We start from the raw sequence: 22725 nt of genomic DNA, 5'->3' as shown, positions 1-22725 counted from the left end.
TCAAATGGGGTCCCGGGAGTGGGGGGTGGGGGTGATATTGGCCTTTCATTATATTAGCCACCTTACAGTTTAGGAATGTGAGCGGTAGCGATTGGCCCATTTCGGCATATCGGTTCCTGTTCGTTGTAATGTGCTTTTACTTTGTCATTGTGCGTGATCCGAGTGTTAATTGCTGGGCAAACATGGCAAATTTATCATTTTTTGGAGGTGGTGTGCTCAGGTGACGATATCACCAATGCACTCATCAAGTGTGACATCCCCTTAAACCAAAAGTGTAATGTGACATCGGCTTTAGAAGAGCCTTGTGTTTTCTGGCTGAAACGCTGTTAGGGTCTTTGAGGTTTCACACACAGTGGTCCGCTTTTGCTAGCATAAAAGTACATCAGAGATCAGTTGACTTCTCTTCTCAGCCAGACGAATGCATTGTTGTTGCGTAGGTCTCTTGTGCACCTCGTTGTCCTTTAGCGAGGCCGGACTCAATGCAGCACCCACATCTAACTTTATTATAGGTGATCTTCTGCTCTTATGTTCCAGCACTAGATTACCCTTTGGAGACTATCCCAAAACCGCAGCAGGAAGAGTGCACTTTGGTTCCTGAAAATCGACGCCTAACTCTCCGTGAAGTTGCTGAAGAACTGGGCATCAGTAAAGGTTTGTGTTACACAATTTTGACTGAAAAACTGCAGATTCACCACACTGCTGCAAAATTTGTACCGCGTCTCTTGACAGATGTGTGGTGTCACCGTCGGTTAGGAGATGTTAGATCATTCAAATGCTGATGAAAACTTTCTGAAAGGTGTCATAACAGATGATGATGATGATACGTACTGTAGGTATACGGACCCAGTTGAATTTTTCGTTGTTCCCGAAGTTGAACTCCATCCTGAAAGGTCACCAATATTAAATAATAGAAAACTGACCACGGGGCCTACACAACATTCCACAAAATGAGCTCCAGGACGCATTCAAACTGTTGGGAAGCAAAGTATAAACAGAGGAAGGGAATACTTTGAAGGAGACAAGTCTGATTACGTTATGAGGAGAATTACATTTCACTTTCTTTTGGACAGACCTTGTAGTTCAATGTCAATGTCATTTTAGTTGTCCATCATTTCTTTACGTTTGAAAGTCTCCACACTTGATGTAAACTGAATCAAATGAATTATTTTTCACTTGTTTGTTATTGCTCTTCTAATTACCAGAAACAGTTTGTGAGACTCCAGGACTGCTTGTCGCCAGTGAAACACTAACTGTAACGTCAATCAAACCTTTCTATCTGTCGAAATGCTATTTCTGAAAACTCTTCACTGGACAGACTATAAGCGACACATTTTATTATGAATCCTACAAGAAAACAAATGTAAAAAAAAAAATGAGCTTGAAACACTTCACTTGTGTAAGGTTTATTATTTTAGATACGCAAAATTTCCTTAAATTGTCCACTGCTTTACAATACATCACAATAAAAAGCACCCACCTTCATATTCATTATCATTCTGGTCCAAGTCAACAAGAACACAAAGTGCAACACGTACTGATGCACAAGTGCAGGCAGGCACAGGTCACAAACGAGGACATCGGGTCTTTTACTGTTGCATCTCACAAGACTGAAGATTCCCAGATAGTTAAAGAAGGACCAAGCGAAACCCACCCACACTCCCCGGACTCGGGATGCCTTAAACAGCATTTCTGCATTGCCCATCACCAATACAAATCACAACTCGTTTATATTTTTTCCTGATACTTCACATTAGTAAAGCAACGGGAATGTTAACATGACTGATTCTTCACATAAAAACGATGAAGATGGAGTAGAGACAGTGTGGCAAATACAAGTTTTCATATTTAAAAAAACAAAACAAAAACAAAAGGCATTTGTCATGCTGTCCATGTACATCACCTCCTGTCCCCATTAGCACCCATTCGCAAAACCAGCATTACCCTATCGAGGACACTACTGGAATAACCCATCATTCACAGCCTGACTGCACAACAACATTCTTGATGCCAGTTTATTACTGGAAAATGGATGCATTAGATTATAAAGTTGAATACAATAGTATTACAGTAATGCTTGAAATGATTATTAGTCAAACAGCAGCCTGCCAAAATGACAAGCATCCCCCAACTCACACCCGACTCCTTGCTCATTACATAAACATTATTATTATCACCATTAGTTACACCAGCACCTCTCCATCATTAAAATTAATGTTAACATCCACCTAACTACCTGCTTTAGATAGAACATATTTTTTAAATTTTAGTAAATGTACATTATTAAATCAATCAATAAAGAAACCTAATCACACTGCTGAATATCCCTAGGATACAGATCATCCATCATGTATATAATATCTCAAGCTCCTAGCCCATAATTCTGAACAAAGCCATTCAGTGAAGCAAACTAATTCAGAACAAGTGCAACTGGGTAATCAGACTTACCGGCACTGGCACTGGCACTGGCACTCCTCCACAAGTGATGACACAAGGGGGTAAGGAGGGCAGGTATTAATAATTCTTTATGTGAGGGAAGAAACCCTAATGTCAGGAAAGAAAATCTGATTTCATTACATTATGGATCACATCATACAAATGATAAAAGAACAATAATGAACAAATGCTGAAGGTCCAACATAACATGTGTAGCAATAGGAAATAAAGAGCACGGGCACTGCTGAGTTCAAGCAGATACAGTATGTATAAAATGTCCAGCTTATTACAGCCAGGGACCTCTCATAAGAAGAGGTGGTCACGTAGTTCAGACAACACACATATGAACAAACCTGTTCATGTCCTGAAAAGACTCAACAATGGCAGCTCAGGAGACACAATAAAGACCAATGAACGTTCATGCCTTCAGTATCCACACCACTTTGAGAAGAGCCAAATGATGGCAGCGCTACATAAAGTCTGCTAGGGTGTAAACTTTAAGTAACCCAAACCCAACCCAGCTGATGAGGAGTGTGCGTTGTTCGCTCTGCTCTGCAAATGTCTGTCACGGATGCCAAAAATGACACTCCAAACATTTCAGTGGCTGACTTCAGAAGTCGCAAATATGGAAGACAATAACATTTGATTCTTGTAAAGCTCATCGTCCTTTAGATGCTAAACCCTTGCACATCGTATTACGAGAAGGTTCTGACAGAGGCGCATACAGAATTACAGAAAGGCCTACTGCAGCAAGACTTCACAAGTCAAGCCCTAGTAGTCGTTCAGTGGAATGACTAAAAGTGCTAGGAGGCATCTTGGAATCTGCTGGCAAATTATCCTTCCAAAGATGAAGGAAGACCTGTATGAAGTCAAGATTTTCAGACAGTCCTTGAAGACAACAATGAGTCAACCTGAATAGCTCATTCTTCTACAGCAAACCATGATGTGCAGACAGTTTTGTTGCCTGGTGAAGCGTAAGGATACAATTTTATTAAAGTGCTACACACATACAGTATATTCAAGGATAAGGCCTGGACTACCCATGGTGAGAGTTAAATCAAAGAATTACTTAAAATAAGGCAGGGGTCCCAAAGCCCCTGAGAGGGTGACTATCACGAACAGGAATGTTATGTGAAAAAAGTTCAAAATCCCTGGCAAAACGCACAACACAACCAAGAAGGATCAAATTATAAGGACAGGTAAAAGTTAAGTAACTTGATGAATACATTCTGGGAAAAAAATGCAAAAGACCGAAGTGTAACAAATTAAGTTCCGATTTTGATTTTAAAAACCTGGAGTTTTTTTTTTTAACATTCGTTTAAGAGGATGATCCTTTAATACACTGATAAAATACTTCATTACAAATGGAACTTCTATCACATATAGGTCCTTACAAGTTCTCTCATAAAACCTGCAGTGGTGCTTCACTAATAATACTGACTACACTCTGAAGGCCACCTTTTTCATCTCTGGCAGTTCCTAATACCCATCACTACCTCATCTCCTGCTTACCTCACTAGAGAACTGATTGTGTAATGAGAACGTCAAAAACAGGCCTCACTTAAACTTCTTAGAAAAGCCAGAATAGTTTCAAAGCTGTTGTATATTTTTAAATATGCTCTAAGAAGGAAGAGAAACACAATGCCTGGAAACCAACCAGGCTGAAAGATGGATATAAAAATTATTTTTCCCACTGTTAGCGACATCAAAAGATTTCTCAGTGCAAGTGAGGCATACTGATTGTTACCAATCCCAATACAAAGACTGAAGAGTATTTTTCCCAGCGTCCTCCCGATTCCATCACATGAAGCAATTTATAGCAAAATAACCACACAAAGTCAGCCAAGCAGAGCGTTGTCACTCCAGAAAGTGTCCTTGGAGGTTAGTTCATTATTTTTTAGTGTCTTATAAACCTGCAACATAAAAGGTTGCATACTGAACATGACTAGACTTCAGACTCTTTGGACGCTGACCGATATGTCTTGAGGATGTAATGGGAGAACATTTTTAGGCGGAGGCAAATACCACAAATGTGTTTCAATTATTCCAAAGTCACATATATAATAAAATCTTGTATAAATATATAAAGTAAAGAGCTTTACAGTGTCTCTTTAACGGTTTATACAGGTAGGCTCTCATGCCTTACAGTTTGTGTTATTTTCTTTTTCCCATTATTGAAATTCATGCTTCGGATTCTCCCTTTTTTTTGCTTTCATCTCCGGCATCACTGTCTTCTGACTGGCTACTGCCAAGAACTAAGACTTGCCCATCACCGCTTGTTTGGTTTGGACGAGTGGATGCCGCAATCAAACGACTTTGCTCTTCAAGGTCCTAAAACAGAATAATAAAAATAACATATAGCATAGGTAGGTATGGAATGACCTGCAAGAGACTGCACTGCAATGAGCAGACTGAATCAAACTTTCAACCACTTTACACAGTCGGCATCCAAATGTGAATTCAAAAGGAATTTGTATTTTCTGTAAGCCTCAATGTTCACTGTTGTCTGCCATTCACACTGGCAATGTCAGCAAACCTTTTTTGTGCCAGGCAATAAAAATACATCTGACTGGCGAACTCCGTGTCAGCCTCAGTGACTAACATTGACAAAAGAGTTAGAAAAAAATTCTAAGACATGTTTTTGAAAACTGCTACCCGCAAACACATTTTGTAACTGTTAAACGCTGGAAAGCTAGCATCTGATTATAAAATACAAACTCAAACTTATGAATTTGAGATTTACACACATAAGAGTGCTGCAAGCCCACGGCACCACCATTCCCTACCTTCTCAATCTGTTTTTGTTTGCTTAGTTCCTCCTGCTCACTCTCTTTCGCTTTGTCTTTTTCTTTTTGCTTCTCCAGTTCTCTACGATCCTAAAAAAGAAAGAGCAGACTATGAGTGGACAGATATGTTAAAACGCGCTCCACTAATCAAATAACTCCTGTTCCCGGAAACAACAAAATCTTCCAATATGTCAGGTTTACATTTGATTAAACAAATCTGTGAAAACAGCTGTGAAGTTCTTCTCTTCAAGGACTCAAAAGCCCCTGATTATTTTCTAAAGATATTACCGCACTAATCTATGAAGCTGAATCCATTTATTTGCACATATTAAAATAACATCAACACTATGCAGTTCATCAAACTCCTAAACCGTGGGACTGCTTTTCTTCTTTTGATCAAAAGACATTATTCCTAAAAAGACAAAAACTGCAGCAAGTCAAGTGAACAAGCAGATCTGTATTTAATTGTGTTCCATACCATTTCTGAATGAAAAGCAATTTGTTTTGCAAGTCCAACGCTGTCACACATCTAGAAATAAAAGAAAAAAAAGAGTTATAAGACATTTTAAACAGCTACACTTCAAGGGCAGCGCCACATTATTTCTTTTCTGTTTTTATTTTTGAACCTGTGATTTAGTGAGGTAGTAAAAACACCAGTGAAAGATATGGAAGAAGATGATCCGCTGTGGCAACCCCTAACAGGAGCAGCCGAAAGAAGAAGAAGAAATAAAAACACCAGTGAAAAGGCAGAAAAACATTATGACAGCTAAACATTCATAAAATGGTTAAAAATACCGTTTACAACTACATATGTGCATAAGAGAGGTTCAGACCAAACTCACAAAGAGCTGTGCTGAATCCAGATCACCAATATTGGTTGATAAATCCCATTCAATTGTAAATGGTCAGCACATTCACATTACTAGTTTACCGGAGCATACCCCTCAATGCCTAGTTTGCTATTCTATAAGGAGATGATGATAATAATATAGATAGAAAGTTGGCAAAAATGTCTCAACTGGGAAAGCAAAGAAAAAAAAAAATCAGCACTGAGACAGCAGTCATAGCAGTGGAGGTGGAAAATTGAAAAAACATTTTAGTTTCTACCATCAGCAGTGGGATAACCAAAGGAAAAACTTTGAATGAGGTAACAAATGGCACTAATTCTGAGACATCTGCCATATAATGGAGTTGGACCTCAAGCTCTTAAGACCCTTAATCTGAAAATTGCTCCAGGGCGCTGTACAATGGCTGACCCTGCGCTCTGACCTCCAAAAGGTTGTAACGGCCGACCCCTTACATCAGCCAGCAGCAACACTACCAAGACCTGTGGCCTGGATAAATTTCTGAGATGAATCTTATATATCAAGTCGTACCTCTAACATAATATTTTACCCTCAATCAATGGTTTACACAAGCACGCAAAAGCAGGTATGTCAAATAAGTGAATATATTAAATGGAACACAACAAAACACTACTGCACATTCCCCACGTAGAAAAAATATATATGTATATCCCTCCACCAAAGCAGCAACATGACAACACCATATTATATATATATATATATATATATATATATATATATACATACACACACACACACACACACAGTGGGTACGGAAAGTATTCAGATCCCCTCCAATTTTTCACTCTTTGTCATATTGCAGCCATTTGCTAAAATCATTGAAATTAATTTTTTCCCTCATTAATGTACACACAGCACCCCATATTGACAGACAGAAAAAAGAATTTTTCAAATTGTTGCAGATTTATTAAAAAAGAAACACTGAAATATCACATGGTCCCAAGTATTCAGACCCTTTGCTCAGTATTTAGTAGAAGCACCCTTTTGAGCTAATACAGCCATGAGTCTTCTTGGGAAAGATGCAACAAGTTTTTCACACCTGGATTTGGGGATCCTCTGCCATTCCTCCTTGCAGATCCTCTCCAGTTCGGTCAGGTTGGATGGTAAACGTTGGTGGACAGCCATTTTTAGGTCTCTCCAGAGATGCTCAATTGGGTTTAAGTCAGGGCTCTGGCTGGGCCATTCAAGAACAGTCACAGAGTTGTTGTGAAGCCACTCCTTCGTTATTTTAGCTGTGTGCTTAGGGTCATTGTCTTGTTGGAAGGTAAACCTTCGGCCCAGTCTGAGGTCCTTAGCACTCTGGAGAAGGTTTTTGTCCAGGATATCCCTGTACTTGGCCGCATTCATCTTTCCCTCGATTGCAACCAGTCGTCCTGTCCCTGCAGCTGAAAAACACCCCCACAGCATGATGCTGCCACCGCCATGCTTCACTGTGGGGACTGTATTGGACAAGTGATTAGCAGTGCCTGGTTGTCTCCACACATACCGCTTAGAATTAAGGCCAAAAAGTTCTATCTTGGTCTCATCAGACCAGAGAATATTATTTCTCACCATCTCAGAGTCCTTCAGGTGTCTTTTAGCAAACTCTATGCGGGCTGTCATGTCTCTTGCACTGAGGAGAGGTTTCCGACAGGCCACTCTGCCATAAAGCCCTGACTGGTGGAGGGCTGCAGTGATGGTTGACTTTCTACAACTTTCTCCCATCTCCTGACTGCATCTCTGGAGCTCAGCCAAAGTGATCTTTGGGTTCTTCTTTACCTCTCTCACTAAGGCTCTTCTCCCCCGGTAGCTCAGCTTGGCCGGACGGCCAGCTCTAGGAAGGGTTCTGGTCGTCCCAAACGTCTTCCATTTAAGGATTATGGAGGCCACTGTGCTCTTGGGAACCTTAAGTGCAGCAGAAATTTTTTTGTAACCTTGGCCAGATCTGTGCCTTGCCACAATTCTGTCTCTGAGCTCTTCAGGCAGTTCCTTTGACCTCATGATTCTCATTTGCTCTGACATTCATTGTGAGCTGTAAGGTCTTATATAGACAGGTGTGTGGCTTTCCTAATCAAGTCCAGTCAGTATAATCAAACACAGCTGGACTCAAATGAAGGTGATCTCAAGGATGATCAGAAGAAATGGAAAGCACCCGAGTTAAATATATGAGTGTCACAGCAAAGGGTCTGAATACTTAGGACCATGTGATATTTCAGTTTTTCTTTTTTAATAAATCTGCAACAATTTCAAAAATTCTTTTTTTTTGTCTGTCAATATGGGGTGCTGTGTGTACATTAATGAGGAAAAAAATTAATTTAAATGATTTTAGCAAATGGCTGCAATATAACAAAGAGTGAAAAATTTAAGGGGGTCTGAATACTTTCCGTACCCACTGTATATACACACAATAACAAACCCGCCCTTGCCCCTGTAACATATAACAAACAACACAAATAACAACAATGAATGAATACAGAATGACAATGATCGTGAACTTGAGTCCGGGTATATTACTATCCTGAATACGGATGACTGAAAGAATGGATGTGTTTGAATCTCCCGGAAAATGGAACAATCTCACCATGTTAGTCCTCGGCGTGTGGTGGATAATGACGTCCAACCCCAGGGTCTCTGGCAAGGAATGAACTGAAGTAAATCCGGCGGAATGAAAAACAAACTGGATACAAAGCGTGATGTGAAAAATAGCAGGTAATGGTGGTTCATAGTCATAAAGTGAAATCTCCATCTTTCTCCCCTCTTTTCCCTCCTGATTGTTTAAATAAGTAAAGAGCCAGATGTAACTGATTGTGAACAGGTGCTTTCCATCTTGGGGCTGCGGTCTCTTCCCTCATCCATCCCCTCTGTATTTTACGGGGACAACATTCACTGATGCACACATTATAAACAGCAAACGGGACGATGGAAACAAAACACATTCAGCACAAACATTGAAAACACTATTACTATGTAGCCCCGCTACAAGGTCATGCAAAAAGACAATTTCTCCTTGGGGATTAATACAGTGTGGTAAACACCAAAAAATACCAAAATATAAACTGATTCTGAAGTCAAATGTAAAAGATGGGGTTTATAATTGGATGTAAAAAATGCGGAACTGCATACAGCAAAGCTGTTCAGCTACTGCTGGAGGCCAATGCTGTCCTGGACTCTCTGCGACAAGCAGTAACATAGTGCTGACAGTAGACCAAAGCAAGGATTTTAAAATAAATGTATTAATAATGTTTTATTTACTCAACTTTAAACTAAAGGAAAAAAAATGAAAATGAAATGATATTTAAATGACAAGCCATTCTTTTTCCAAACACATTCACTGCTCTCTGCCACAGCCTTCTTCAAATGGAGGAGTCGCTCGCAGGGCTTAAATAGGATTCCCCTCTAACCATTAACCTTTACCACCAAAAATTTTAAAAACTAAATAAAATTCATTTAAATCCATATAGGCACATAAACAAACAATATATGATATAAAACACAAATGAAAATTAATTTTAACAAAAATAACACAAAATTTAAAATACACATGCAAACATTTAAACTACATAACCCATGACCCCCACCATAACCCATAATTCCCTGAGAATCTGTTTGATCTACTATTTAGCCACAAGCCTATGGAACCAAGGAACTGGGAGATGGGTTACAAAAAACAGAGGTAACAAAACCTTTAATATCAACATATAACATTAATACAACTTATGCTGACTTTGTCTGTTTGTGCATTGTATTTCCATACCTTTTTCTTCCTAATTTAAAGACTCACAAAATAAACAAAAAATAACAATAAAAATTTTCCAAAAAAAATGAGCTTAATAGTTCTTCTTTGTAAGGGGACTTAGGCCTCTGTCAGAAGTGCATCACCTCCACTTTTGGAGAAACCTCGTGATTAGGCATCATTTCCCATGGAGATAGCAACATGCAGAAAATAAAACTGGAAAACACTTTCATTACAGGCCAATTTATTTATTTCTATTGATTAAACTACTCTTAAACTTGAATTTGCGGATTGCAAAATCTATTTATATACTTTGTAAAGCTTTAAAATGGCTTGAAAAGGCATTTACAGGGTAGGTGCTGTGCACTATGAGCAGTCATGAGGAGGTCTAACAACCATTCATAGCTATGACCAAGTTGGAGCTACTGAAGCACTGATGAATAACAAAATGCACATAATATTTGATTTTATGAGCCGTTTACAGTCATATTTCATAAATGAGAAATATTTTAAAAGGAAAGTCTTTACAAAATGTAGGTTGTCAAACTCTATGGAGGCTGGCAATACTGTTAACTATCCATCATGGGTGATATGTAAAGTTAATACATTATAGTCATTACCTTCTCACCCTCATTGTTAGATTCAAACACGTAGCACACAGAGATCGGCCGCCCATCATTTCCACTTCCAGCCACCAGCAGCACAAAGCCAAAAAGCCTCTTGTTTTCTTGGTGCGTTGTACACAAGACTACATTTTGTAAAGGAAACTGGCAAGACACAGAAAAAACAAATAGTATTCATAGATGCAAAAAAAAGGTTAATCGGATTGGCCAGGTTAAGTTTTAGCTTTTATAATTATGCCCATTTACAACAAACAAACAAACAGTATCCTTTGGCTGGCTAGGTTACGCCTATTACCTTCCTCAAATAAAGCTGCACTATTCTGATTAAGAGGCACTAACCTTGAATAGGACTGGGTTAGGTCTGCCTGGGGCACACTTGTTTCCCCATAATGCTTCAGTGTTTTCAGATCCAATAGTGTGTGTGTGTGTATCTGTTTGTCCCTTTCCAGAGATGGTTGCTGCTTTGCACCCTATACTTACTGGGATAGGCTCCAGCTTTCCCACAACTATGCTCAGGATAAAGAAGGCTTTGAAAACGTATGGATGGATGAATGGCTTTGCTCCTTAACAGAACAACTTTGAGTTTGGCATCAATAAGCCATGAGCTATACGATGTCATGTCTTGGATGCAGCCAGAGCCACCATACTATTCTATATTTGTAAGGACAGGCCAAGTTTAATTTGACATGCTACAGAAATAGGCAGCTAAAAATAAAAGGACCAAGGTATGTATAGATACGTCAGCAGAAATGTTTCCTAAATACAGACAGACAACATTACACCGCTGTAGAAATATGGGGGCAATTATGCTAAAGTGATTTCTACGTCACTTTAGATAAATGTGTCATCTGGAAAAACAGATGAACATGTAAAATATTTGTAAGGAATCCAGTCCAATAACAAAGAAACATGTTCATAATTTTCAGCTAAGTTGATCAAAATCTGTAGCAAAATAAGGAAGGGGAATAATATTCTAATTAATGTATGAAAGAAGAAAATAAACAGTTGATTTTTTATAATAATAATAATAATAATACATTTTATGTACAGAATATAGTTCTTGGTTTAAAATTTAAAGGAAAACAATGGGAGCTTACCCTTAGTCGTGTGACCTGTGTCTGTGGATCAATCAGCCTACGAATATATAAAGAAAAAACCTCCTAAGACGACCAATTCATATTCACTTAGAAAATTAGCTATACTTAAACTGGAAAAAGACTTGGTGGGAGGGAAGGGTGCAGAGCTAAAGGCAGCAATAAAGATTAACACAGGTATAACAAAACAAGAACAAAATTCATAATGCCTGGCAAAAACAAAATCCATAGCAAAGTACTACATTATTACAACTTATGTTTTGTATAGCACTCTTCATGGAGTGCAGGTACAGAGCAATGTGAACAATTCTTCATTAAAATACAATTACAGATTACACTAACCACTAAATACAGAGCTAGTATACATAAAAAAGAAAATTTAAAACACACAGAGAACAAGGCAGAAACTAATTAAATATAAATGGAAAGTAACAATATCTGTCCGTTAATGAACTGATGAACTGTGGCCAGTTGACAACAGAGGAGATTAAAATTGTAAAAGAGTAAGTCAAAAATAAAGTCAGACATAGTCAGAGTGCTGGAGACCTCTGCCAACTAGCCGCCCACCCCTTTCCTGGGTATTCTATAATGGAGTCAGTTCTGGGCGGTCCAGTCCAGTCCAGTCCAATGCTAGTGAGCAAATGGATCTGACTTTTACATTCAAACAGCTCAAAGTGATGCAGCATCACATTTGATTAATTGGACAAATTTACCATTAATGTCTTACAGATAGAACTTCATGAATGTGTATAATAAATAACTTACTTCAAGCAGTCACATGTGACCAGGAGGTGCGACTCTGTCATTCGGAAGATGTTGTGGATGGCACGAGCAGCTAGGATTTGCCTCATTGTTTCATAGATAACATCAACACTGTCATGACTTCGGACCTCCATTGAGCCCAGGAAACGGACAATGTAAAGTTGGTGAAGAATGGAGCCTGAAACCATTAGCAACACAATCTCGTAAACCACTTAATTGTGTTATCGGCACTATAATAATAATAATAATAATTCATTACATTTATATAGCGCTTTTCTCAGTACTCAAAGTATAAGACAGTAACCAGAAACTCAAAGAAATAATGTGTAGTTTTCATTTCATATTTATTTCAAGCCTAATTCTGCTACATCTGCCATTTCAAAGAACACTTTCATCAAGCCAAATGCCTCAAACTTTAAGTTAGACCTGTTTCATGAATAATATCCCCAATACACTACATAACTCATCAATGGTATTTATAAAAAATAAATATTTGCCTCTAGTTTGTTTATGTACATTTTGTATAGGTTTAAAGTTAAAGTTACAAAGTCTGCATTTGAAAGGGAGATCGTACTCCTTCTCAACCCACAGTTCCTGTAACAATGCACTGAAAATGTGTTTGTTTCCTTTTATGTTCCACTCTGTGCCATACATCTGAGGATTTCCCAACTACCACAGCACAAGCTACCGACACATTTTCCAATTTATTTACTTGTTCATACCGTGTTTCCCTGAAAATAAGACCTAACCCAAAAATAAGCCCTAGCATGATTTTTCAGGATGCTCATAATATAAGCCCTACTCCGAAAATAAGCCCTAGTTATGATCCTGCGCACGCGCCTTTGGATGTGCGATAAACGCCTACCGCTATCGTATGTACACAGATGAACAGGAAATAATACTGGTATTTTGACTCCCCAACAAGACGAGTGCAAAAAGAAAGAGCCATTCTGTCGAGTACAAGAAAGGAATTGTGGGGGAGTCCCATGGCAAAAATCTTAGTGCTTTCTGCAAAGAGAAGAAGTTGGATATCCGAATGGTCTGAAAATGGCGAGCAGAGTACAATAACCTCAGTCAACAGGCGTTCAAGGGAAATGCTAAGAAGTGCAAGTGTGGATCAGGTCGGCAACCATTATTTCCTGGGCTGGAAGACATGATCTGTGAATGGGTTGCTGACAGGACAGCAAAGGCTTTGGTTGTGCGCAGGGCTGATATTCAAGCATTTGCCCTTGCAATGGCACCGCAGTTAGAAATATCCCCAGAAGAATACAAAGCATCACAACACTGGCTGGACAGCTTCCTTCAGCGATATGAACCATCTCTAAGAAGATCAACAACACTGTTTAAGCTGGAAGATGCTGAAGTTATTAAACGTGCACTTGCATTCAAGTCCTTTGTTAATGGCATTGACTTTTCTAAATACCAACTTTCCAACATGATTGCTATGGACGAAACTGCAGTGTTTATGGACCAAGGACCCAAAATGACAATTGATCAGCAGGGTGCCTCCTCAATCTACGTTCCTTCCACTGGTTATGAAAGCACACGTGTTACCTGTATTTTGGCAATTTGTCTGGATGGAATTAAAGCCCCACCTCTAATCATCACCAAGGGCAAGAAGGATAAGATTGAACATGTTTCAGGCATTTATGTTCTTGAAACCGAAAAAGCCTGGTGCACACAAGCAGTTATAAGGAAGTGGATCGATTTAATACTGCCACTCGTTATGCAAGGCATCCAAAGAGGTCTGCTAGTCTGATATTCAGCTAGCACACACCGCGCTAAAGACATGAAGAGCTTCCTTCAAGAGAGAAGAATAGATCAAATAATGATTCCCGCAGGAATGACCGCCTATTCTCCAGACTCTTGATATTGCAATAAACAAGCCATTCAAGGACCATTTGTGCATGGAAATTAACGACTACATTGAAAACTAGCCGACGCCCGCCGTAGCATACGGCGGTGTAAGAATAGGGACGGAAAACGGTGAGAAAGGAATTCAGAAATCAAGAAGAAATAAGTGCTTCTTGAAAGACGCAGTTGTGAATAGGTGTTTTGGTGGAGACGACAGATAATGAGTCAAAAGATCTAACCTTAGAAAAAGCCACATACAACTGACCGTGGCAGAAGATTGGTTGTTGTAGATTAACGCGAATATTTACAAACGTTTGTCCTTGGGACTTGTTGATAGTCATGGAGAAGGCGAGTCTGAGTGGGAATTATGTGCATTTAAATTTAAAAGGGAAATTGGTGTCGGAAGGAAGGAGAGAGGTTCTGGGAATGAAGATTGGTACAGAATTTTGGATAGCGATCAGTTTGCACTCAATAATATTTGTATGTATTCGGGTAATGATGAGTCTTGTTCCGTTGCAAAGACCTTTTGATGGCATAATATTTCGGAGGAGCATAACTACAGCTCCTACCTTCAGATGAAGGATATGGGGAGGCATGCCAGTTGGTGTGAGGGTGTGTAAAAACTCTTGTGGGTACGTTAGTTGATCATTAGGATCATCACGGACTACTGTATCTACACCCTTGAAAGTCATTTTTTCGCTGTGTGTAAGATCAAGAACTTTGCTGTTAATATGTAGAGAATCGTTGTATGTGACGCTCAGTATTGCTCTTGCAGCAAGTTCTTGGGGAGTCACAGTCGAGAAATTAATATCACCGTAAAGTTGAGCAACTGGGTCTTCTTGTTGTGGTAAACATTGAGAAGGTAGTTCTGCCGTGTGTCCAGTTTTACCTTCCCCAACTTGAAGAAGCCATTGAACAAATTGAGTTTCACTTTCGAGAGCTCTCATATTTTTTGTGAATTTTAGGACTTTCATTTCGTTCCACAGCCTGTGCTTGTTGATGGAAGAGGCAACGATGAGGGCTCGAGAACCGCGGAAGATAACAGGCAGTATTTGGCGGAAATCTCCACCAAGAAGAATGGTTTTATTACCGAAAGGTACATTTTCCTGAGTGAGATCTCGCAGTAGTCTGTCAGCAGATTGAAATGCATCTAAATGCATAGCAATGTGTCATTAGTGCTTCATCCCAGGTGATAATTTTCACTTCAAGTATATTAGTATTTTTCTGTACCCCAGTTCCTATGTTTTCGTGCATACTTGAGTCGCTTGGCCTTGTTTCCACGTCGGACATATGGCTTTTTGGCTGCAACTCTTCCATGAAGACCACTTCTGGCCAGACTTCTCCAGACAGTAGATGGGTGTACCTGGGTCCCACTGGTTTCTGCCAGTTCTGAGCTGATGGCACTGCTGGACATCTTCTGATTTTGAAGGGTAATAAGCTTGATGTGTCATTCATCTGCTGCACTAAGTTTCCTTGGCCGACCACTGTGTCTACGATCCTCAACGTTGCCCGTTTCTTTGTGCTTCTTCAAAAGAGCTTGAACAGCACATCTTGAAACCCCAGTCTGCTTTGAAATCTTTGTCTGGGAGAGACCTTGCTGATGCAGTAGAACTACCTTGTGTCTTGTTGCTGTGCTCAATCTTGCCATGACATGAAACTGTCTTCCACAACCTCACCTTGGTACAGAGTTTGGCTGTTCCTCGCCCAGTTTTAAGCCTCCTACACAGCTGTTTCTGTTTCAGTTAATGACTGTGTTTCAACCTACGTGTGACATTGATGATCATTAGCACCTGTTTGGTAGAATTGGTTGATCAGACACCTGACTAGAAACCTACAAAATCCCTGACTTTGTGCAAGTGGACCTATAAGAATTGATGCTGGTTTGAAGGCAATAGGTAGGAACACCAAATATTGATTTGATTTAGATTTTTCTTTGTTCGCTCACTTTGCATTTTGTAAATTGATAACAATAAACAATCATTTATATTTCTACAAGCATTCTTTGTTTACAGCATTTTTTCACATCTGCTTAAAACTTTTGCACAGTACTGTATATCAGATTCAACTGGCCAGACAGCCACTGGTTCCATCCTGAGCTTTTTTCCATCTAATTTTAGATACCAAAACCTGAACTACAACTGTGATTCTTTGCCTTCTCCCGACGTAATTCAGTTAGATATCAGAAGCTACCCCCTTTCACGTCAGATTTCAAGACTGGCAAACAGAACTTGCACACTCAAAAAAGTTACTCACCTTCGCTATCTTCAGATTTGTTGACTCCAGATTCACCAAATGGGTTTGTCCTTCTTTGAAGAAAAGAAGAAAAAAAAAGTTCTCTAAGACTACGGAGTAACTCAACTGCAGCACAGGATTAAAGTAACATGGAGAAGAATGAGACAATCCATAAAACTAAAAGCTACACATACAATATTTAAAAGAAACAGCTAACAGTGCTGCTCTGATAAAAAACTAACACAACTAAAAGAAAAAAAAAAGATTTACTTTTCTATTGATGCAGTTTTGAAATATGATGTTTAATTAGTTAAAAGCAGAACAGATTACAGGCACTACATATGTCTTTCAAGCTCTGCATTGATTTTGACTTGTGTCCTGTGCATGATTTGTTGTATTCTGCTGTAAAAATCCATCCATCCATTATCCAACCCGCTATATCCTAACTACAGGGTCACGGGGGTCTGCTGGAGCCAATCCCAGCCAACACAGGGCGCAAGGCAGGAAACAAACCCCGGGCAGGGCGCCAGCCCACCGCAGGCTATAAAAATCCTTTTTAGGAATTCAGTTTCCTTTTTTAAATGGTATTTATGAATGGTTTGTTAATTTTTACTTGTTCATTTAAAAATAAAATTCCTTTTGCTTTGTAATACGATTTAGACCATCACGCACAGAGAGAAGCTACATTTAAACCGACTGCTTACCCACTAGCCTATCTACACTTGTGTTAAGCACAGCTGGGCACCACTTCGGTGAGACGCTAAGGAATTTTTATTCCCACTCGTCCACAGGATTTTACTTCAAATGATGCCTTAATCAAGGCCAACTTTTGAATGAAAACTTTAGTTGTCTTTAATTGCAGTTCAGATCATTTTGTAGATAGTAATATCAAGTACTGTAGGTACTTTTGGTTTCAAGAAATAATAAAGAATTGTTATTGTTATTTTTATTCCTTTTCCTTGTGAAATTATTCACTGCCATTACTGCACGTCTTCAAAATTCTTTCCAAAATTAGCACCATTATGTGAAAATGACACATCATTGCTGACCCAAATGCAGAGGGTGCTGTCAGCTTCATCTGCGCTTGTTCGGTGTTCATTCACTGATATTCTGGAAGCAGCAAACTCAGACTGAACTGGAAAAATGACATTTGACTAGTAATACTCATTTCTCTATATTTGTGAAGAGGAGCAAATATGAACTGTTGTACATGCCTAAAAACAAAGACTGACACAAAACACAAACTATCTAATTAAACAAGGAATTAAATTAACTATAGGAATTTGATTCTGATTAATAAAATAGTGGCCACAGACATAGTGATCATGCTTGAAAAGCTGCTTTCTGAAGTATATTGATACAGAAGCAACTCCTATAATAAGACACAAGACTGTTCTGCTGCTTAAAATGAATGCATTATTACAATGTAACTGCATTGTTAATGACTGTAAATAATAACAAAGAAAAGATGTCACAGGACCACTCCAAAGAAATCACTTATTACACCAAAACATTATTAATAACGGCCAATAGATCAAGTGAAAGCACTATAGTCCACAGTATGTTAGATATAAAGATCTGTATGGAGGATAAAATAAGAAGGGGCATGGAGGTCTTCTCAAACACTTTATGCAGGCGAGTGAAGTAAGACTGTGCAGTTCTCTTATTATACCAGCTTCTTTATTGGCAGACATTTTTTAAAGAAGGCAACTTGTGAATGATTGTGTGAACACACACACACCAACAAGAAAAACTTTTAGGAATCAGTATCTTTACATTGTAGATGCCAAGTGGGCTGGACGGGCATCCCGGCCAGACGAGGGGATGACTCCTTACCCAGATGGAGGCTCCTAGTAGGCAGACAAGCATCCAAGCTGGGAATGAGAAGCGGAATCATACCCGGAAAAAAAAGGACCAGAAGGGGTGTACGGAAAGCCCACTGAAGAATGAAGAGACCACTGGGGGCTTTTTCCTCCCCCAGCACGCTAGATGGCAGCAGCCCCAGATATCGGCCCCCAGTGGGAAGCCAGCAGGGCATGCCAGGAGATGTAGTCCGGCAAAGCAGCCCTGCTGGGGACACTGGGTGCCGCAAAATGGCGCTGCAGGGAGACAAGCTCCCTGTTATAATGGACTTCTGTGTGACCCAGAAGTACTTCCATCGGTCAGTCACCCTGGCAAAGGAAGTACTCCCAGGTCCGTAATAAAAGGGACCACACTTACCGAGGGGAGTTGGAGCTGGGAGGAAGAGAGGCAACACTCCACTGGAGGAGGGCAGTGCGGTGGTGAGAGAGAATATTGTGGGAGAAGACAGAGAGAAATCTGTGCTTTGTGTGGTGTAATAAACACACCTGTATTTGAACCCTGGACTCTGTGTGTGTTCATGTTTGGGGCTCACTGACACCCCTGGTTACATCACAACACACATGATCTTAGTAATCAACTCTGCTTTGAAAGAGGCAGCTTTACTACGCCGCTGCTCAGCCAGATTGTGTTCCGCTCTTACCTGCCCGTCTGTCCCTGTGCCTTTCCTTGTCCTGCATACTCCTCGCTAACAGGGGAGATGATGTCAAACTGAATAGGTGTATCTGGGGCAACAAGTGAATCCAAAGACAAAGTAGAGAGGGCTGCGGAGTCAGGTGTGGATGGTCCAGTCACCAAAGATCCAGAACTACTTTTTCGAGTAGTTTTTAGATGGCTTTGTCTGAAATGAGGAAAAAAACAAAAATAAGCACACATTCCACCTTGGGTTTTCATGACCTCAGTGGTCAAGCAGTTATCAACTCACTGGCTACCACCTTTCTCAGATAAAAAGACAAGTCTGCCTACAGCACCCAGTGTCTATATAAAAGGAGGTAAGTGTACATTACAAAAACCAATATATGAAAACATTTTTGTTTATATTTTTCATCTCTCAAAAGAGTGAACTCACGCTGTGGGTCTCAGGCTCTCGTGCCGTTGCTGGAAGGATGGTGATGGAGTGATTGCATCTAGAGCAGACTGGTTCACCCGAGCTGCAATTTCCTAATAAACGGGAAAAGTGGAATGCAGGTCAGTGATAGCCTGGCTTTTCTTTTAAAGTAGCAAGTGTGGTCCCCACACAATGAAGGGTCCTCACTTTAAGAGTTGAGCGTCCAGCTCTGTCTCTGGAGAGCTCCGATCTATGTTTTTTTTAATTCAAACAAAAATATCTTACATAATAGAACATAACATTCTCAAAGGCACATAATCCAATGCAGGGTAACAGGGGTCATAAACTTGCTTATTACATTTGCCTTGATTTTGCCGACTCCATGGTTCAATCTACAGTCTGCAGGCCTAAAGTGTTTGTTTGTTCTACATGAACTGTACTTAGACACTGATGTCAGTTTGCATTTAGACCACTTCTACGCAAGTAAATGAAATGTTGGTTAAAGGGCATGTCATTGTCTGGGAGACTGATAGAATTGTAGCGTTTTAATGTGCACAGGGACATAACCCTAATTTTTAAAATTAGCAGAAGCCCTGATTTGTGGAGAAGACGTCCCCCGTGTGGAACTTCAGACTGTCAGCTTGGAACAATGCAGATAGGACTAGCTATGGCAGAATGACCTATATGTTAGTCATTTTCCTTTATCTTCTAAAACCAGGAATGAGGAAGTTGCTCCTCAGAGTTAAGACTGAGTTGACTCATTTGACACAACGACAGACTGACTGACTGACTGACTGACTAGGTGTTACAATAACACTAATGCATTTGCTTCAGTCAGGTCAGGTCACCACACCCACCACACGAAACAGCATGAGATTCCAGCTGGCAACCCCCAGGGCGGACACATGGTCCAGCCCCACCCTTCAGAAATGACCATCTAGCCAGGTGTTACGTACAACACGTGTCCACTTGGCCTGCTCCATCTGCTCGGGTGCTTAACAATGAGGATCCTATGAGCCAGATGACCACATAGCCGTAGTGCTGTAACTGACACTCCCTCTCAATGCAGGTAATGGGCCTCATTCTGCACTCCATGAGCAACTTCTTGTTCAACACAGAGTACGTAAGTAAGTGAACTTTATTGTCATTCATACCATACAACAGTACAACAATGGATGCAGAGCTGAATGAAATTGCGTTTCTCCAGGCTCAATGTGCAGACATAAAAGACAGGTGTATAAAAGACAAGTGCACGCAAGACAACATACAGACATTACAAACATTTCACTTCTTACACAGAAAGTAGGTAAGACAGCACAAGGCAGCACTGTACAAAACAAAAGATATATATAAATGTAAGCCAGTCAGTGGATGAAATATAATATGAAAGAAAATACTGCACATCGTTTCACAGTGATTGTGATATTGCACTATATGGATACAATATTTATACATAATATATAAAATATAGACAATGTAATATTGTATGATATTACAATACAATATAATGTAAACTTAAGACCTATTTGTGGTAATAAAGTGCACAGTAAGTAAGAGAGCAAAAGGACAAAGGTTATTTAACAGAGTTTAGTATTCTGATGGCCTGGGGGAAGAAGCTCCTGTTAAATCTGGTCGTTCTGCAGTGCATACTGCGGTAACGTTTTCCAGAGGGCAGAAGTTGTGTGGGATCTTTTATGATCTTAATGGATCTGCTCTGGCAACGTGAGTAGTATAATTCTTGAACAGATGGGAGTGAGGACCCGACGATTTTCTCCACTGTCCTCACCACTCTTCAAAGTATCTTCTGTTCAGCGACAGTAAAGCTACCATACCAAACTGAGAAAAATCAAACCAGCAGTATCCAAGGATTATATATACTCAAGGTATAAACACTCAAAGATTAGCAAATCACAAAAAAAGGTTTAAAAAGAGTTAGAATATTTGTGCTTTCTTGGTTTCTGTTGTTGTTTCATAGTTTGGACACAAAACCTTGTTTTCAAGTTTCAAAATGACAAAATAAAGTGGTTATGATGTAGTTCTCAGTTTACTTTTAAATGTTTTCTGCTTGTGCCTATATTTAGATGCATCACTGAAGCTTAAACACAGTGATTCTCATGGTTATCTTCAACTATGACCAATGAAAATTACAGACCAGATGCTGTTTTTGTTTATTCCATGTGGGTTTGTGGCAAGTCTCTTTACCTTATTTTATATCTGAGGTATTTCAAACTCCTATAAACAGAAGGCAGTCTCAAAATTCTGTATGATTATCTTCTGCTATTAGCACAATTCCATATACATCCATGTCCATATATACAGTTTGTATAAGATTCATCCAAGAATTCAAATAACAGTTCAGGTGGTAAAATATTATATGACAACCTGAAGCTCTGTTTTCATTTGTGAAAGTGAACATGCCACTTCACAGCAAATATGCATCCAACTCAGACCAGCCTAGCTTGACAGTGTCAAATATGTGTTGTCACACACGTGCGCATGGGAGGCAGCTAAAGGGCTTGAGTGACGGCAGTTCTGAGATATGCCGGGAGGTGGCAGAGTACACCGACTCTTTTTCTTTCTTGCCTGCAGACCATTCCCGGGAGATTCCACCTGGCTCTCGTGACATCATTTCCAGGACCGAGCCAATGGAAGGAGCCCTTACTGGCTCCGGCCCCTCTGACGTCACGTCCGGGCCCGAACCAATGGAGAACGAACACGTCCCTGATCCTTATGACCTCACTTCCTGTCTTCCCCTTTAAAACCCTGCCTTTTGTCTTAATTCCTCAGTCTTGTCTTGGACTCAATTGTATGCACACCAGTGCTGTTTATTTACATAAAACAAATTTTGCAGCCGGGATATCAGATTATATGGGTGGCTGCCCCAAACCTTTATTTGAGTATGTCTCGTCTTTGTGACAATATCTACTTCTGTTCAATATCCAACCCAATTATTATTTCATTTGCTTTGTGAAGTAATCTGAATGGCCATTTAGAGTGACTGAAACAAAATGAGAAAGCAAGTCCTTAATTAGCACATTAAAATGATATGTGCTAAATTGAAGGAATATGAAACAAAATGTACACAAAAAACACCTGACACTTAACACACAGTCTGCATCTGAAAACATTAAAAGTAGATGGGAGTGTTAATGTTTGGCAGTATGGCTTCAGAGTTGCAGGCAAGCTGTTCAAACTATGATACAAGGAGTGGTGCTTAATGTGGTCTACACTGTGCATGAGTACATGAATGAATCTGAAAACCTTTCTTCACCACAATAAGCTGATGTAACTCTGAGGTGATTTTCAAAATAGAGACAACAGTCTACTGTGTTGAAAGTGTGCAAAGGGTTTTAATGACTGTTGGTGCCAAGGACTAACAAGCACTTACCTCTGGATTTTCACTGAGGTAAATTCGCTTAGAGATGTTGTTGATTGTTGAAATCCACTAAAAATAA

General features: G+C 39.7%; 1 protein-coding gene across 2 annotated transcripts in view; it reads right to left on the bottom strand.

The window, feature by feature from the left end:
* Positions 1–1387: 1387 nt before the first annotated feature.
* The window catches only part of appl1 (adaptor protein, phosphotyrosine interaction, PH domain and leucine zipper containing 1), a 52416-nt gene continuing 31078 nt past the window's right edge, over positions 1388–22725 (bottom strand). Inside the window, exons 13-23 of one of the 2 annotated variants that reach the window (XM_051921008.1) lie at positions 22659–22715; positions 19292–19383; positions 18866–19063; positions 16384–16436; positions 12280–12454; positions 11518–11554; positions 10418–10564; positions 5698–5748; positions 5220–5309; positions 3977–4764; positions 1388–3945 (exon numbers count right to left, since the gene is read on the bottom strand). In XM_051921008.1, the coding sequence (XP_051776968.1) occupies positions 4615–4764; positions 5220–5309; positions 5698–5748; positions 10418–10564; positions 11518–11554; positions 12280–12454; positions 16384–16436; positions 18866–19063; positions 19292–19383; positions 22659–22715 (1050 nt within the window). In that variant the 3' untranslated portion in view covers positions 1388–3945; positions 3977–4614. The remainder of the gene's footprint in view (positions 3946–3976; positions 4765–5219; positions 5310–5697; positions 5749–10417; positions 10565–11517; positions 11555–12279; positions 12455–16383; positions 16437–18865; positions 19064–19291; positions 19384–22658; positions 22716–22725) is intronic. The other variant, XM_051921009.1, reaches the window with a different exon arrangement.

The sequence above is a fragment of the Erpetoichthys calabaricus genome, chromosome 18 (assembly GCF_900747795.2).
Source record: "Erpetoichthys calabaricus chromosome 18, fErpCal1.3, whole genome shotgun sequence".
Taxonomy (NCBI): domain Eukaryota; kingdom Metazoa; phylum Chordata; class Cladistia; order Polypteriformes; family Polypteridae; genus Erpetoichthys; species Erpetoichthys calabaricus.
The sequence above is the reverse complement of the archived record's forward strand: the minus strand, read 5'-3'. Positions and strand labels throughout refer to the sequence as shown.